The sequence below is a fragment of the Primulina eburnea genome, chromosome 1 (genome assembly GCF_022965805.1).
Source record: "Primulina eburnea isolate SZY01 chromosome 1, ASM2296580v1, whole genome shotgun sequence".
Classification (NCBI taxonomy): domain Eukaryota; kingdom Viridiplantae; phylum Streptophyta; class Magnoliopsida; order Lamiales; family Gesneriaceae; genus Primulina; species Primulina eburnea.
Genome location: NC_133101.1, coordinates 3,416,184 through 3,433,876, shown reverse-complemented (window position 1 = coordinate 3,433,876; position 17,693 = coordinate 3,416,184). Strand labels below are relative to the sequence as shown.

The following is a 17,693-nucleotide window of genomic DNA, read 5'->3' as shown; positions in this document are numbered from 1 at the left end:
CCATTCACGAAATAATTTTTTGCGGAAATTTTCGTTATTTTTTGGCTGAATGTGATCAGAAATTGCCGCCAAGTCTTTCGGGGAATGGAGAATTTAAGTGGTTAAACACTCTTACCATTGGCTGTCCAGTGGCCATGTTATGTATTGTGGCCATACTTCTTTTTCCAACATATTAAATTTTTTTGCCATAAAACGTACGTTAGATTCTTATATTGTTCATATATTGTATATATGCATGAAAAACTAAAAAAATTGGTTATTAAAATTTGTATTTTGGCTATTTTAGTTTTCTATTTTATCAAATTTTAGTTTTAATTCATTACTCATATATATTGCCATGTTAATCTTTTTTCTACGTGACATTGATATAAGATTGACATTTATATGTTCAATATCACTTAAATACTTCTATAATATTGACTAAAATTGAAAAACATATCATCAAAATTGCCAAAAAAAAAAAAATAAGATAGAGTACTAGAACTTAATTTAGATAATAAAGCGGACTAAAATGGGAAAGAGCCAAATATAAAAGATGGAAAAAAACAATTTTATCTATCTGTATTATTTTTTTATAATAATCATTGAAAGAGCAGATCGATAAGTAAAATTTTGGTTAAATAGAATAGCCTGCTAAATCGATTTAATTCAGAAATTAGATTGGATAATTCAAAATTCTATTTAAATTTTTAAAAACCATTTGTAGCAATTTATTTGGTTTGATTTCGGTTAGTTTTATAAATAATTGGCTAAATATGTCGTAATGAACCAAAGGAGGAGCTTTAGGGATTCAAGAGGCTCTCAGTTACGTTGGATAAAAAATTTGCAATTTGCAGACATAATCCTTAAATCAGATTCTCTAGTGATTATTGACTCCATAGATGCTGCATCACAAGACTCTTCCCCAATTAGATTAAAATAAGTTGAAGATTGTAATATCGTAGCATTGGATATTCAATATTTGTTTTTTTTTTTTTGTTAAACGATCAACGAATCAGATTATTCATACGTTATTTAAAGGAGTTGTTTCTTTGTTTGGTAAAAAAAAAAAAAATCTTTCCCGCACTTTTTTTAATTTCCAATGTAATTGTCTATGACCTTGTTTAATTATATTATCGTGTTTTACTCAAAAAAATTTCACTTTGGTATATAGTTGTCGAAATAGACTGGGTTCGTCGGATTGGCTTACCCTATCTGCCCCACAAAATAGGTGGGTTGGGTTGCAATTTTCCAACCCAACTAAATGACAAGCCATCTTACCCCTCCAAATGATGGGTTGTGGGTCAGCCCGCCTCGGTTCGCCTAATATAACCAAAAATCGGCGAGTTAGTATGCCTCACCCCGCCAAATAGGTGGGTTGGTTCGGTAATTTTTTAACCCATCCAGATGGTAGCCCGACCCAACTTGCCAAATGGTGGATTGCGGGCTGACTCGTCCCATCAGCTCATTATAACAGCTCTACTTAGAGAATGTGCAATCACTAAAAAAATTGATTCTTAGCTTTTGACTTTTAAAAATTCATTTTTGTGTGTTTATTAAGTGATTTCTTTTTCTTAATTTAATTGAAATCCTAAAGCTAGTGGAGTGTTTATTTTGCTTCTAGGAAGTGCTTGGTTTGATTCTTTGATAACCTCCATTTTCATTTTCAAGTTTCTTTTTTCTAATACTTGATATTTTTCCTTTCTATATTTATTACACCCAAGATAGAAAGTTTTAGGAAATTAACACACATACCACAAGTCTGAAGAGTGAAATCAGCAAGCCACATTGGAAATTGGTAGTTCTGACAATGTCGCACACTGCTGTCTCTTAGTATGTGACTTCAAACCTAAAATCATGGATCCACCCTGCTTGATGCGATTGGAGCATCGCCTGAGGCAATTGCCTCAGAATGCCGAGTGCACATTATGCCACAATACATAACACACACATGCTGACTTCCCAACTGCTCTAGATCACTCGAAGCAATCCGAATTCCTGGACACCAGTAAGCCATGTAGCCTACACACCGTACGACCACCATATATACACAGATCACATGAGATGATTCAAGATTTATTATATATCATTATTTTAATAATTTGTGTAATTATTAGCTTTGTCTTTCCTTTTGTTTCCATTACCAGAAACTCTATATTTCTATCTGTTATAAACAAATGTCGTTTAGTATTTGATGCTATATAAAGATGATTAATGCCATTTGCAAATTTTTTTCCTTCATTTATCCTTCCTTAATTTAGTCAATCCTTCGTCCATTGCGTCTAACTTAGGAGATTATAACTGATGGCCGAATAAAAAACTCACATCGTTTAATTGATTTTTTAGAAGTTAGATTTAGTTTTTCATATTTAAATTGGTATATTTTGTAGTCAGCACACCAGCAAATCAATTTTGATAGTGAAAACATGTAGAGAAGCCAAAAGAGCAATTGCATGAATCTCATCATCAAATTTATTTCAACCGATATTAACTGATAAACAATCATGTTGAAGTCATTGATATGTGCCGCCACCGAATCAGCTTCATCAATCTTCAAGTTAGACAATATTTTCATGAGATGCACCTGGTTGTTTGCTAACGGCTTTCCATACATGTCTGAGACTTTAATAGGATGGACTTTATTTTTTACAACGGTTTTTGCCTCCGCCAGATAATGTGTCTCATTTTTCATTAGTATTAGTTGAATTACACCTAACAACTAAAAGTCAAGTAGTTCCCACTCATAAGCCTCCATCTTCTTCGGCTTCTTTCTTGTTACAGGTTGATGGAAGTTCTTGTTTTACAGCTAATATTTAATCAAAAATTGCTAGATTGTAAAATTTCTTCAGTCGAACTTGTTGATTCAATGTCCCGATCTGTTTTCTCCGGCCATCAATTTGCATCTCAAGCTTGATTTCGATCACAAGGAAAATTCCCAGGAAAAACTGGAGGTGTATTACTGGTCTCTTTTAAAACCCAGCATCACCAGACATCATTTCCTTAGAAATCCCATCAAACTTTCAAATACCGTAGGAACTGGTACCAGTTGTTATGAATTAAACAAAGAGATTGAGTAGTGAAGAGAACAAGACACCAAGAAAGTGGAATAAAATCATCAACAAAAACACGAAAAAATTAAGTGATTCGTCCAATATAGCACATCCATGTCACAATCTCGACCTTGAGTATGACCAGGATAAATCAATTATCAAGCTCTCGCAAGAAGACATCACAATTACTCTCAACACTCATATATAATATTTATTTTGCTCTCTTGAGTTGGGATGGACAACATGAAGCATTGAGACGCCTATTGATTGTTGCCACCTTTGGTATGTACAAATACAAATTTTTCCACGAAAATAAGCAGCTAACTTTTGGTTGGTCAAGGAAGATTGTTGCATGTGATTAAACTGAACTATGGCTCACCTACAATGCCTTCCACCTTCTCCGTGTCATCCTGTCAAACTCACTGTACCGCATCCTAGTGTTTAAACATGTACATCCCCACTGGGGGTGAGCTAATGAGTAGCATGTAAACATCCTTGAGATACCTTAAAAGCTTTTGAAAAACCGAAGTTTAGTTTAAATTCGCAAGCTAGAGGCAAGTGGAGAAACTCAACTTACACCCTTGTCGTTCACATGGTTACCAAGTCCAGGAATATACTTATCCAAACACGATGCACTACAAATAGAAAATTTGACAACTAATATTTCAACCTAAGCAAATTGTTGTAGTTCAATTTCTCAAATCCAATATCAAATCAACAACTGAAGTGAATAATCACGCTAGATTAAACATAATTCCATCTATGGAAAAAATGAAACTTCTGACAGAATAGGGAGGACATAGTTTACTCTTTAGATCCTAACTGATTTCATATTATCAGACTAATTCTACAGTAACAAGCTTTGTGCATTTATGTCTTCAAACTGGCCTAAAGAGTTATCATATCGTTCATCTCGTGTTTGAACAAGTTGCACCAAACGCATCAGGCTGAGCATATGTGTAGGCATCATCTGGTTATGCAATTTGAGATTTACTCGAGCGAAAAATTTCAAACTTCCACTCCTCGTTGTGTTGTTTCACCTAACTTTTGCTTATAAATTGCCAGGCTCTGCAGCAAAATAAATAAATTTGATCGATGCCAACTCATCTGTATGAATATTGACTGATACGCGTATTGAATTTTGTATATATGATCAAAAGCTCTTACAGAACCAGGAGTGAAATATACTCTAGCAAAGTTTCACTATTTCGATTCTATTCTGCCAATTTACATCTGGATGGTTTGATACTGTTTTCCTAAAAGCATTATGCAACTCTATGGTACCATTCATATAACAAATTAATAATTTGCTAAAATTATTAATTTGTTGCATAACATATTTTATTCAAATATGAATATATTTTTTATTTTTCTTAAAAAAAATTATGTCATTCAATCTCATCTTTGGTTTTTCTTATTGTTTCCAGAAGTTCGAGAGTTGATTTATAAAATTGTAATAAGAAAATATGAAGTGTTGTTGATGTTTTGATTGCTTTCTTGAGAATAACAGACATAAAAGTACGGTGTCGTCCTTAGTTGCATCGTCAGTAGGATTATCTGTGATGTTGGCAACCATTTCTTCTAAATTTAAAACCAATTAACTAGCATTTATTTCACCAGGACAATCCAAAGAGTCTTTAATATCCATTTTGTCACCATAACCTGAATCTAGATTTATTGTCTCAAGTTCTTAAATAACTTCCCCATCTAGACACTACGAAAAAATGCTGAGTTTAGCGATGAGCAAAACCGTCGCTGGTCGCAGCGACATAAAAATTTACATGGAGGGTTAGCGACGGCTTTGAATTCAACTAAGGTTTAAGAGTAAACTATCACTGATAGCAATGACAGTTCTGTATAGACCATAGCTAGTCTCAGCGACGGTGTAGTACGACGGTTCTGTATAAACTATAGCTAGTCTCAGCGACGGTTTAGTCAAAACCGTTGCTAGAGAGCCATTTAAGTTATTTGAAGTAATCTTTTCCATAGAACGAACTTTGCAATGTCGAATTCTATCTATAATTTTGGCTTATTTACAATTATTTCTCATAATTATATAACATTTTAGTGATTGTTTATGTTAATTGATCTGATTAGTAGAATACATATTAAGTTTAATGAATTATATATACATTTTATAGAATTGTGCATTCAATCCGTTATATAATAAATTATTTTACAGATTCCATGATACATCTTTTAGTTGATAGAATTTATATAGTCTCCATGCTACCAAATTGAGTTTATACTGGATTTATATAGTCAGTAGTCCTTCATTCTATTTTAACACTAATATGCGATCAAATCAAGATAGGCATTGGAATAATTGTTAATATGTAATGTAGCATGACAATTACATGTGTTAGATCTGCAATCAGAAAAAGGTAATACCTCTGAATAAGCATAAACACCAGCCTCGTTAGATCCAATGAGGCTTCCTCTCCGAATGAAGTTTCCTTCCTCATACATGTAGAGCATAGGTATACCAGTTGAGAGCTCTAAATTAATAACCTGTCAATGAGAACAGTCGGAGAAATAAACCCATCAAATGACATCAAATACCCAAGTACAAAATTGATAGTTACCTCTTCGGAAGTCAATTTATCCAGATACATGATTATGGACCTCAGTGAATTTGCATGAGCTACAACCATCACATGCCTTCCACTCAAAAGCTGAGGCTCAATCTGTTAAATTGTTATCAACTCAAATCCCCATATGATGAGAACAGTCATAGCAAAAGAATTATAGGCATCACACTTACATGCTCTTTGAAAAAGGAAACTGCTCTTCCTAAGCACATTTCCAAGCTCTCACCATTTGGAGGACGGACATGATAACTTCTACGCCATTTATGAACCTGCTCACTACCATATCTTTGAGCTGTTTCCTGCTTATTAAAACCCTGTAGATCTCCGTACCTATAAACATAATCAATATTGTTATGCTCTGCTCTGCTAAAATTAAAAGCGAAAAAATTGAATGACATGAAGCATAACCAAATTTCGGAATGAAATTACATTCTTTCATTTAGTTGCCATGCCTTAACCACAGGAATAGATTGCTTCTTGGTGCCTTCACTGTAAATTTGAGTCCATGTCCTTGCTTGTTCAGTTTCACAATGCATCACTATTGGCACCTGAATCATTTTGAGTAGGTTCACCTTAATAATACACAGGTCTATTTCACAATGCATAACTATAGGCACCTCAAAATTTTGAATAGGTTCACCACGATAATACATACGTCTTTAATGAAAATGGTTCTGTTCCCATTTAAAAAAAATGGTTATTGTTCCCATTGTACATGTAGAGCAACTGCAACGTTACGTTTGAGCGATATGGTAGTTTGACCTATTTAAGGATTTCTATGTCAAAAAAATAAATTGTGATTAACTTGTTCAATATGCTGAAAGAGTAATTAATTACGTATGCTCAATAGAGTATCCCTGGATAAATATTTTTTAAGCTTTTCTGACCCAAGGCCCAATGGTAGTGTTCAATTTAAATTTCTAAGATCTTTCACAGGAGGTACATATATTTGACAATCAGCACTAACACAAATTTCAAATAATTCATGTCCACGCAGCGGTAAAATTCTTAAGACGCTGCAACATTATGTAAACAAAATAATCCAAATTCGAAGAACCTTCATGCAGCAGTGTTGGGTCAAAGCAAGCATGGCTGTCATCTGAGAACGTATCAGTGTCGATGTATAGATGATATCCAAAGGTAAGGTGCTAATTCTTTTCCCAGCTTCAATTGCTTCTTCTACTCCTTTACTTGTTAATGGCACATCTACACAACCAGTGAACAGGTTCTTCTCATTCCACATTGATTGTCCATGTCTTAACAGAATCAAAGTAGATTCATCTGCAAATGTATGTTGATGTGTAGGTAGGCATTATGCATGATAAATTGAAGAACACTGCACAAACTTTGAAAAATGATTCTGAGTGTAGTTACTATTTTTCGTCTGAGAAGCATTGGCATCATGGGGAGTGTGGGAGGAAGACAATATGGGATGTACATATGCTGAACGAGATACAGATGCATCATCTATGCACATTCTGAAGCAGCTGGAGTTGTAACTCTTTTGATGCTTCTTGCATCCAATAAAGAAGCATTGAAATCTCTCACTAGAATACAGTTCACCGCCACTTGCAACTATCCAACCAGCATTTAAGATTTGAGGAAGAGCAGGACTATTCATTCTTATAATATACCTCAAATGTACCTTAAAATAAAAAAAAAATGTTCAGATTAAATATCAATCAAGACAGAAAGACGGATCATTTTCTTGAATACTTCTGCATCATTCATGTAAAATCACCGATGACGACATAATAGGTGGATCATTTTCTTGAATACTTGTGCATCAATTATGTAGTCATTATAAACAGGATTACATACGGTGGACAGTGGATGATTAACAACCTTTCCTAAGCCAAAACAATTAAACAAACAGAAGACAAGTATAAAATAGGCGGATCAGCAGTGAAAAGAAAGGCTACCGAATTAAAATAACATTAGAAATTGCGATCAAATCGATGTGATCACCGGGATGAAGGGAAATTCGGGCGGAGAGGGTGGCGCCGCCGCATCATGAATCAAGTTATGAAATGTAACCAATGATCCTACGTACCCAACCTAAATCCCATCGTCAGTCGACGTCAACTTGTGAATCTGTTTGATTTAACAGGTCCCGCAGATCATATTTGAAATTGCTTATGAAATTTATCCTACGAATTTGGGGTGCAAGCCCCCAAGTTGTATCAAATCTTATTTTAAAAAATTATATATTTGAATAAATATTCTGATTTTTTAATAATATAATAAGATTTTTATATAATCCTTACCAAAAAAACTTTATATTTTGAAAAGAATATCAATGAGTAACTTTGGACATGTCATGGAATTCATGTCATTTGAATTTGAGAAGCATTACAATAATAAATATGTTTTTATCTTCTAAAATATAATCTTACAAAAATAAGTTATGATGATACACCATTAACTACATCATATCAAATTTTAGGAAAAAATTATAGTTTTTGTCATATACATTTACCTATTTGCGATTTGGCATCTTTGTTGTCAATTTCAATTTCAATTTGTTGTCTTTTTTCCAGTTTTAGTCATTTTCCATCATGACGTTGATGTGATAATGACGATACATCGACATGATATTGATGTTTCTAATGATATATCAGCACTCCTCTGGAAAAATCTAAAATTACCAAAAAGTTGTAACAAGGCTAAAACTGGAATCAACCAATATGAATGACCAAAATCAAATAAGTAAATATACAAACCAAAATCATAATTTTTTCTAAATTTGATTAATATTGTTCTAATGATTTTAAGTTTGCACCAACAATTTGATCTAATTCTCTAATAAGTATATATGATCAACCTCATATTTTCTCAATATACACGAGCTAATATCAACAGTCGTGTAATTGAAAATATTAGCTGATTTGAGATAACTGGGTGAATTTCAACTCAGTGTAATTGAATCTGACTAGAGATGTAAACGAGCCGTTGAATAGCATTAGGCTTGAGCTCGACTCGTTTAAAATATATATAGGCTCAATCTCGGTGTAAACGAGCTGAACAAAACAATATCAGGCTCGAGCTCATATCGTTTAAAGTATATATATGCTCGAGCTCGATTTGAGCTTTTATCATAAGCTTTAAGCTCGATTCATTTTAAAATTATTAAGCTCGTGAATAGCTCGATATCGGCTCGTTAAGCGATCTCGTTTTCGAGCTCGTTAAACAAGATCATTTTCGAGTTCCATGAGTATTCTTAATGAAAAGGTCAACTAAGATATCAGAGTTTAAGGATTCGGCTTCTCATCTTATAGCATTTTAATAACTTATCTTACACTCAAATTTCGATGTGAGACCGTGCAAATTATTATTCTACACTCAAAACCAAACAAACTAGTCGGTTTGATATTATAAACTTGTCTTTATGTCAAAAAAAAAAAGAAGCTAGTCGAGTTTGAGTTCGTGAACTGAATATTCTTTAGCTCGATCTCAACTTGATATATTTAACAAACGATATTGGATGAATTTTTTATCGGACCGAGCTATGAGTAGCTCACAAGCGACTTAATACATCACATCCCTATACCCGGCCTAACGAACGTTAAGAAGCTCGACTTTATACACATGTATATGAAACAACCACATGACATTTTTTGACACTGCAACAACTTGAATATTATTGGTTCTGATTCAATTTAAGAGCCCAAACAAAAGTGTTTCAATACTTAAATTCAGTTCCACCTGTACAAGTGACATTACATTGGTCAAGGCATTCAAAATTTAGCCAAACAATCAACCTTTGGTGTACCAAGAGTTAAACCCAGTACGTTTCTTAACTAAATAAATTTACATGATAGAAAATCATTTCTACAGGCACGATCCTAAATAGTAATAGATCAAATTCGAAATCAAATAGATGTTACAGCCCAAAGACATCTTGGCAAAACGAAAATCAGATAGATAGACATGTATATATAGAGAGCGATTAAACAACACTTCACAACTAGAACTCCATGTGACACCGCTTTCGTTTCGCCATAGATTAACCGAGACGAGCAAAGTCGAAAATGCATGGTTTTCTGTCATTTCATAACTACAAGAAACTAAAAAATACTACACACCAAAAGACACAAATACTTGTCTTAGAGAGTACTAAATTAAAGCCGAAAATAAACAAGAACGGGAAATATTTATATCGCGAAAATATTTCCGCAATTTTTCTTCACTTGTATTCTAAAATCATGTTGTTCTCTGGAGCTAATCCAACACAAGCCCTGAGAATGTTCTCAAGCATTGCCCTTTGCTTTGAAAGTGCATTTACCACTGGAGTACCAGGAGGGACCTGTTTTCCAACACAAAACAACAACTCTATTATTATTACTATTACTATACCCTTTTCGTATCGGCTTAAAATATATGTTTGAAAAGAATGCAGTGGACATCTATATCAACTAGGTCCACCATTTTTATAGAATAACAGAGACCCAAGTCCAGGGCGAACATGTGAGCTTGCTTCCAAACTTATAACCCTATATGATAGATATATTTGAAAGTTTTATAATAACTATTCCCAAAAAAAGTACCCAAAATAAAACCAACATGAGATGAAGCGTTGCCTCGATCATTTAAGTGGTCCTCAAGATTTAGCGTTCATGTTCACAAGAATAAATAAGTCAGAAATAATGAGCCACACGTTTTGCTATCAACGGTGTTTGCAACATCAAAGGATCACATCGACTTTATCAGCTGCTGGTCCATATTGGACCGGGGGACCAAAGTCAGAATCTTCATTAAAAAATTGTAAATGAAATGGACTAGACTTGATGTCGATTTATTTTATCAAGAAAAATAAATTTTGATTCCCATTTTATTAAAAAAAACAAAAAATTCCTTGGAGTTCACTTACCAGAGGAGCTTTGGTAAGGTAGCTGAGAATGGTGGCCACAGGGTGGAAAGAGTGGAATTTTCCCTGTAAAATTGGAGATGAAAAGAATATATAAAACTCTATGAGCACAAAATCGAAACGGGCTTTAATGTCAGTACTCAGTAGTAATACTATACATTCGAATGCTGATATTGCAAGAAATACCTCTTCCTCAGCTTTGAGCTGAATTCGAGTGCTGAGTTCCGCTATGAGGACCAAATCCAAGATTATTGGAGCTGCAAGAAGAGAGTCCTCACAAGTGTTGTGCAACACAATGGTACTTCTCCCTCCCATAAATATCTCCGAAATGTACTCATCCATAGCTCTCTTGCTATCTCCCACGTATGGCACATACTATACGTTCATCCACCCCACAGGAAATGAGGTTATTAATCAAGATTTAACAAAATTTTCTATTACCAGAATGCAAATTACCAATATATATGTATTGAGTATGTATATGCAAATCAAAATTGATGGTGGTCATACCTTGATAACCACCACATGGTCAGGGTGCTCTCCAGGTTCATAAAGGATGCCATTGCTAGCAACCATGTCGTCAACAACATTGCTTTTAGAAATCTCCTTAGACCGGAAAGTTTGAGGCGCCGACAGATTCATCCCATCATTGTTTCCCAAATGATTATAGCTCACTATTGATGTTGGCTGTAGCAGTAAACAAAATTAAATTAACACACCAAAAAAATATACAAAACAATCTTGAACACGACGCATAGTTTATCAAAAGAATGTGATGAACCTTGATACCAGCTCCAACAAGAAAATCAACAAGCACTGACTTCATCTTGGTTTGGCCACTCTTAAAATCATCTCCGCCTATCAAACTGTTCCTTTGAATCGCCAAATCAATCAGCCCTGGACAATCGAGATGACTATGATTAATTACCACTTTCGACATGAAAATTTTGGTTATAAGATGATTAAATTTACCTGGAACGAAAGTGTTTTGGGGGCTGCCATTGATGAAGGGCACATTTTCAAGAATACAAGCAATGGCAAACAAGGTTGAAGGAGATATTTCGGCCTCGTTTCTCTCAAGCGAGGCCATAAGGCTTTCTACTGTATCATTGAGACCGACCACAACATTACTGTATCTTTCGGTGTTGGCTGTCCACAACACCACTATCTTGTCCACCTTATTTTTCTCCTTAAACTCCCTAACAAAATCATAGAGCTCTCCAAGTTAATACAAAACTCAGAAACTCATCTTGACGTTATTTTTTCAAAAAAAAAAAACAAATATTTTAAAAAAAATCTGGAATATGTTCAAAGGGTTATGATAGTTGCCTAGTTGTCCAAAAAGTGGCTGAGTTCAAATAATTTAAGATGGGGACCAAAGTAGTTCGAGGCATAAGCCGTCAAATTACATTCTCTCTTTCCCCTGTCCCACTTCTTTTCATAATTTAAACTTTTTGCAAAAGGACAGATAAAATCACCACCACACCAACTGATTTCTTTAAAAAAAACTTACATATATCAATCAATGTATTAAGCAAAAATTAATTGGGGTGTGATGTATATATAAGTTGTTTCATTCTACTTGAACTCTTAGTTCTGGCATTGCCTGCTGCCCCAGCTGAAAAAAGTGAACTTATGATGTTCCTCATCTCTTCTACACAACATATGTATTTTCTTAATTTAATTTCAACAAGTAGATTATGCGTGGCACTTTGTGAACTCCACCATCACTTGATCACAGCAAAAAATCCAATTTCAAAAAATCAACAAATTCAACGCCATTAGCCAAGGAACAATTCTACATATTTCAGCATGCCCCACAGAATACACAGAGATCCAAAATCAGTAGAAAAATCGTCCTAAAGCCCAAGTAAAGTTCAGACTTATATAGCAGAAGACACCAACCTGAATCAAGTGACATGAATACCATAATATATTGACATGAAGAAATAAAAAAAAATTAAAACTACGTACCTAATGTCTTTTATAACTTGCTCAACTTGTTGTTTCTTGGTTCCTTTGATCACGTTGTCCGCACGTGACTCTTGATTTGCAGCAATGAAATCTGGGTCGTAGATTCCTGGGAGTGGAACCATGTGTTCCATGTAGGACCTAAGCTGCTTCTGAAGATCAATATCTAATACTTTAGCCCTTCCCATTGAATCGGCCAAGTTCATGTTACTGATATCCCATCCCCCAAATATAATATCATCTGGGTTCACCTATTCATGTTCAAAAACAAAAATCATTTATACTTTATGTAAATTATATTAAAATATACATCAGAGATTCAGAGGAAACATAGGGGTACTATACCATGGGGAGCAAGCTCTTGAATGGGGCATAGATTTCTTCCCCATTGAAAGAACCAACTCTGATTGAGGATGCCTGGGTGAGTGACCCAAAATAATTGGCTTGTTGAACCTTGTCTTTTGTTGCCCATGAAATCCCTCTGAAAATCATTCAACCCATGTCTCAAAAATTTTGTCACGCTTCCACAAAATGACAGAGAACCAAGGAAAAAACATGAAAAATTGAATCTTTTTGTTTTACAAGGAATACGGATATAAATTCCAAAAAGTGGTTTCCTTATTCCGTAGAATCTTGTCTTGAAAATATTTTACCAACAGTCACAAATTCACAGATTTCCTCCTGAGATTCACCAACAAAATCCCACAAACGTTTGATTCTATTCCATTTTTCAAAAACAAAAAAAATAACCATATCCAAATTTATATTTAAAAAAAAAACTCACTCTCGATTCGCAATGACACCAGCAGTAAGGGTCGAACCATTGTTGCCTCCCCATCCAACAAGCATAACCCTACAAAACCCACGACAAGAAAACAAAAAATCAGAAAACACGAAATGAAACACAATAATTGAAATGCATGGGCCATAATCTCGCAACAGCCACACATTAACTCCATAATCAACCAAATTACCCCAGTTTAGGCACACGGGCATCGGTCTTAAACTCGTATTTCACGGTCTTCGGCTTCACAATCCATTGATAGGTGCCATTTCTGTTCTCGTGAACAAGCTCCGTTGTCTCATAATTGTACACGGACTGAATCTCACCATCAGAATACTTGACATTCGGGCTGTCAACCTGAAAACTCTCGATAAACATCTTTTTCTTCGTTGAAAATCGGCGGAGGATTCAACGAAGGAGCGCCGAGAAACCAAGAAATCGAAGGCGCAAGGACCCCTACACCTTTTAGTGCGTGAGCGGTGTATGTGCCATCGGGTGACGGACTGTACCTGGCATATATAGGCGGATTGGGTGGACAAGTGGCATTGTATAACTGATCTGGCCACACACAATATGTGAACCTTGACCATGCAAATATACCAAAATTATAATCAAGTGATTATCATTGTTTGGGGTAGGGCTGCAAACGAACCGAACATGTTCGCGAGTTTTTCGAGCCGGCTCGATAAATATTCGATTCGTATTCGAACTTATCGAATTTGAGCCGAACTCGAACACGTTCGAACTTTTTTTCGAGCCGAACTCGAGCCCAAATTATTTTGTTCGATAGCTCGCGAATAGTTCGCGAGCCTTAATATTTTATTAATATAATGTAATTATATATATATATATATATATATATATATATATATTTCGAGCATTTCGAGCTTTCAAACCTTAATATCCGAGCAATAATTCGAATAGTTCACGAATATATTCGAATATTTCGAGCCGAACTCGAACTCGAACTTCATTTCGAGCCGAGCTCGAGCCCAAATATTTGAAATTATCGAACTTCGAATCGAGCTCGAACTCGAATATACCTATTTCGAGCCGAATTCGAGCCTGAATTTTTTACTATTATTCGGCTCGATTCGGTTCGTTGTTTGCACCCCTAGTTTGGGGAAGGAGAGAAAATCCCAAAAAAAAAAAATATTTTCAGAAAAAATATAAAAAGTTCCCACGAAATTAAATAAAAAATAAATTATTATGATGTAATATAATGAATATATTAATAGAAATTTTGGTTTTTCGGTAAGATTATTTTATGATAGAACTTTGGTGTGATTATCTACATATGAGTGGCACACAATAAATATACACAAAAACCTATACATTTTAGCCTATACTAGTTAGTAGTTACAATTAACCTATCATATTAATAAGGAAAGAACTGTAGAGATTAAGATAATTGTTAACGAAAATTATACTCTAAATCTAGTTAAGAATTTTTTCGAACTGGATCAATCTAGAGTTAAACTGAGTATTTTTCTCCTAGTTTGTTGAGTCATAAACATATCACTCTCTTACCTAACTGAAAACGGCATTGAATGGGAGAACGATAATGAAATCCAAGAGAAAGAAAGACTGGATTCCATGTATGATATATGAGGAACTCTATTGTTGATTTAGTTTCGATTCTAATATTTCTTTTATTTTTATTCCACCATGGGTGTAAGAATCAAGATCATGAGTTTGAATTTTATGGATCGTAAGAAGTACAATTATATATAGAGAAATTCTCTAAGAACAATAGAAGAATAATCGAAAGTGATGCTTGAAATAACCACTGTATTATATTATTTTAAAAATGACAAGTATACTAATATATATTATTTTAAAAGGTCATAATTTATTACACCAACGTAATTAATTCCATAAATGTAATGAATAATTTAAAATAAAAAAATATATTTTATGTAGTGGTTTGTATTTCGTTGTCTAGTATTTTGTGAGATAGGGACAAGAAGAGGCAAATGGAGAAGCCAAGGACGAGAGATCCACATAAAGGACTAAAGGAGTAGAAGGGCCTGAATTGACACGAGCGAGATGAGAGGGACACGAGTGATAGACACGTGTGGGGTCGGCGTTCTCACGTGTATTTTTCTGTGTTGATAATGGATGCTCATATATATATATATATATATATATATATATATATATATATATATATATAATTTTGATATCCTGCACAGCACCGATGAGGTGGCACTCACCTATTGGATGTGATGAAATATAGAAAAATTGTGCATCCAATGGATGAGTGAAACATCATCGGTGCCTACAAAGGTGTGCACGGTAAGTATGCAGGATATCAAAACTATATATATATATAGTGACACGAGGGATAGACACGTGTGGGTCGGCGTTCTCACGTGTATTTTTCTGTGTTGATAATGGATGCTCATATATATATATATATATATATATATATATATATATATATATATATATATATATATATATATATATATATATATATATATATATTGTTTTATACTTCTACACATATATATAAATCTCGAGTTAATAATTAATATATAGTTAATGAAAAATGCTTGATGTACTTATATACACTTAAATTGATATTGAGTGGGTCTCATGTGAAACTGTTTCACGGATCTTAATCTGTGAGACGGGTCAACCCTACCCATATTCACAATAAAAAGTAATACTCTTAGCATAAAAAGTAATATTTTTTTATGGATGACCCAAATAAGATATCCGTCTCACAAATACGACCCGTGAGATCGTCTCACACGAATTTTTGTACACTTTATATGGAAACGTAGTACACTCTATGTGGAAATGTGGTACTAAAAAAGTACTCAGGGACCGAACACAAAAAAAATCGACGATTAGGGACTGAAGACCAATTTCCCGAAAATTTGATGGGTTATGACATAAAACAGGAAGATTGAAAGCTCAAACCCTAAAAGAAAATAGATTAGGGATTTCGTACTTTGTAGAGTGGGCGAGGGACGAAAAGATGGGCATCGGGGTCACAAATTCAATGGGACCGAGCCTTATTTTATGAAAGAAAAACGTAAAATAGAGGAGAGTAGGTCTTTTGTGAGACGATCTCACGAATCTTTATATGTGAGATGAGTCAACTATACCGATATTCACAATAAGTAATATTCTTAGCATAAAAAGTAATATTTTTTCATGGATAAGTCAAATAAGAGATTTGTCTCACAAAATACAACTCGTAAGACCGTCTCACATAAATTTTTGTGATTGAGGGATTTGAGGAGAAATGTTCAATTATAAAAGGAAATTTTGTTTTTAAGTAATTGTTGGTTCATTCGCCTAGCTATAAGGCCTCTAAGATTCTAATCCTATATATTCAAATAAATTGCTTTTTTTTAATATTTTATATTAAAGTTTGATATCATGATGAGCAAATGCAAAGGGCATTCATATTTTGTACATTAGGATTAAGATGAAATTTATTTGGCAAAGCCACATGAGGAGCAGAATACATGTTACATGAGTAAGATGTATAAGTTAGTGGTAACAAAATATGTAAGAATTTTATAATATAGTAATAATATGTATATAACTAACTAGGTTTGAGTTTTGATACCGACTCATCACTGGTAACAAAATATTTTTTACAATGTGGTAATCCACAAGTCGCAGATACTATATTTCGGTCTGTATTGGATAAACTTTCGTATGAACGTAATAATATGTAAATCACGTTAGTGAAATAAACTACACCGAACATCTCCGATACCCTTAAGGGTATAGATATTTTTTGTTTTAAGATGAGTTTGAACTCACACTTATCCTTTTGGTCGATATCTATTATTATTTTTATCGTTTCAGTTATTTCTAATCTAGTAAATAAAATTTCGAACAAATTCAAAACACCTCATTCTTTCTAATCCTAATCTAATTACAATACAATCATTCTTATCATCCCTTTGTGATATTGATCTTCGACTTGACCCGAATTTTAACAAATATTATTTTCATCGTAGATATGACTGACTCGGTCCATCTAACACATATATATTTGCGAGGCCGTCTCAAATGAGATCTACTCAAGTTAGAAAGCATCATGCCCTAGAGACAAAAAAAGATCTTCATGGTGAAATATCTCTGTAAACTTTATGAACCGATCTCTTTTTTCTTTTCCTTCTCTTTTGTTCTCTTTTTCATTATTACTTATATTTTTGGCCATAGATTCAACTTATTCGATTCAATATAAAATCCCCTTACGAAATGATATCTTTTACAAAAAGATGCTTTGGAAAATATCAGTGGAAGATATTTTTTTAGTTAATCCCTACACATTATTATCATTGTACGTAGTCTCTGATTTTTTTTTGCAAAAGATACTAATTAATTGATACGTTAATTATTTTCTTGTATGATAGATTGAATACATCATTTATTAAATATCTATTGAATCAAATTAGAATTTATATGTATTTTACTAA

General features: G+C 33.9%; 2 protein-coding genes across 8 annotated transcripts; both read right to left on the bottom strand.

Annotated features, from left to right (window-relative positions):
* Positions 1-2,600: 2,600 nt before the first annotated feature.
* LOC140819209 (2,3-bisphosphoglycerate-dependent phosphoglycerate mutase 1-like) lies at positions 2,601-7,804 on the bottom strand. 7 transcript variants are annotated; one of them, XM_073179281.1, is made up of 9 exons: positions 7,589-7,804; positions 7,362-7,470; positions 6,995-7,265; positions 6,678-6,901; positions 6,050-6,168; positions 5,794-5,950; positions 5,615-5,716; positions 5,421-5,540; positions 3,696-4,097 (listed from the first exon to the last, which is right to left on the bottom strand). In XM_073179281.1, the coding sequence occupies exons 2-9, from the start codon at positions 7,371-7,373 to the stop codon at positions 4,038-4,040; spliced, it is 1,065 nt and encodes a 354-aa protein (XP_073035382.1). In that variant the 5' UTR covers positions 7,374-7,470; positions 7,589-7,804; the 3' UTR covers positions 3,696-4,037. The 7 variants fall into 7 exon arrangements, with proteins under 7 accessions (XP_073035605.1, XP_073035764.1, XP_073035382.1 ...); XM_073179504.1 differs by lacking the exon at positions 3,696-4,097 and adding an exon at positions 2,601-3,015 and having other exon boundaries at positions 7,362-7,804; XM_073179663.1 differs by lacking the exon at positions 3,696-4,097 and adding an exon at positions 3,109-3,664 and having other exon boundaries at positions 7,362-7,804.
* Positions 7,805-9,519: 1,715 nt separating this feature from the next.
* Positions 9,520-13,748, bottom strand: LOC140819161 (inositol-3-phosphate synthase). Its single transcript, XM_073179188.1, has 10 exons — positions 13,433-13,748; positions 13,243-13,311; positions 12,804-12,939; positions 12,462-12,709; positions 11,460-11,686; positions 11,269-11,384; positions 10,998-11,174; positions 10,674-10,862; positions 10,491-10,553; positions 9,520-9,926 (listed from the first exon to the last, which is right to left on the bottom strand). Exons 1-10 carry the CDS (start codon positions 13,618-13,620, stop codon positions 9,807-9,809), a joined length of 1,533 nt encoding a protein of 510 aa, XP_073035289.1. The 5' UTR covers positions 13,621-13,748; the 3' UTR covers positions 9,520-9,806.
* Between the last annotated feature and the right edge of the window lie 3,945 nt (positions 13,749-17,693).

What these genes read in the sequence shown, in the direction of transcription:
- LOC140819161 (XM_073179188.1), bottom strand. Translation starts at nt 13,620, where the DNA reads ATGTTTATCGAGAGTTTTCAGGTTGACAGCCCGAATGTCAAGTATTCT. An exon ending in CCAAAACACTTTCGTTCCAG is followed by an intron (nt 11,385 to 11,459) that starts GTAAATTTAATC and finishes TCGATTGTCCAG; the next exon opens with GGCTGATTGATTTGGCGATT. An exon ending in ACCATGTGGTGGTTATCAAG is followed by an intron (nt 10,863 to 10,997) that starts GTATGACCACCA and finishes ATGAACGTATAG; the next exon opens with TATGTGCCATACGTGGGAGA.
- LOC140819209 (XM_073179241.1), bottom strand. An exon ending in TGGCAACTAAATGAAAGAAT is followed by an intron (nt 5,951 to 6,049) that starts GTAATTTCATTC and finishes TTATGTTTATAG; the next exon opens with GTACGGAGATCTACAGGGTT. An exon ending in TTTCCTTTTTCAAAGAGCAT is followed by an intron (nt 5,717 to 5,793) that starts GTAAGTGTGATG and finishes ACAATTTAACAG; the next exon opens with ATTGAGCCTCAGCTTTTGAG.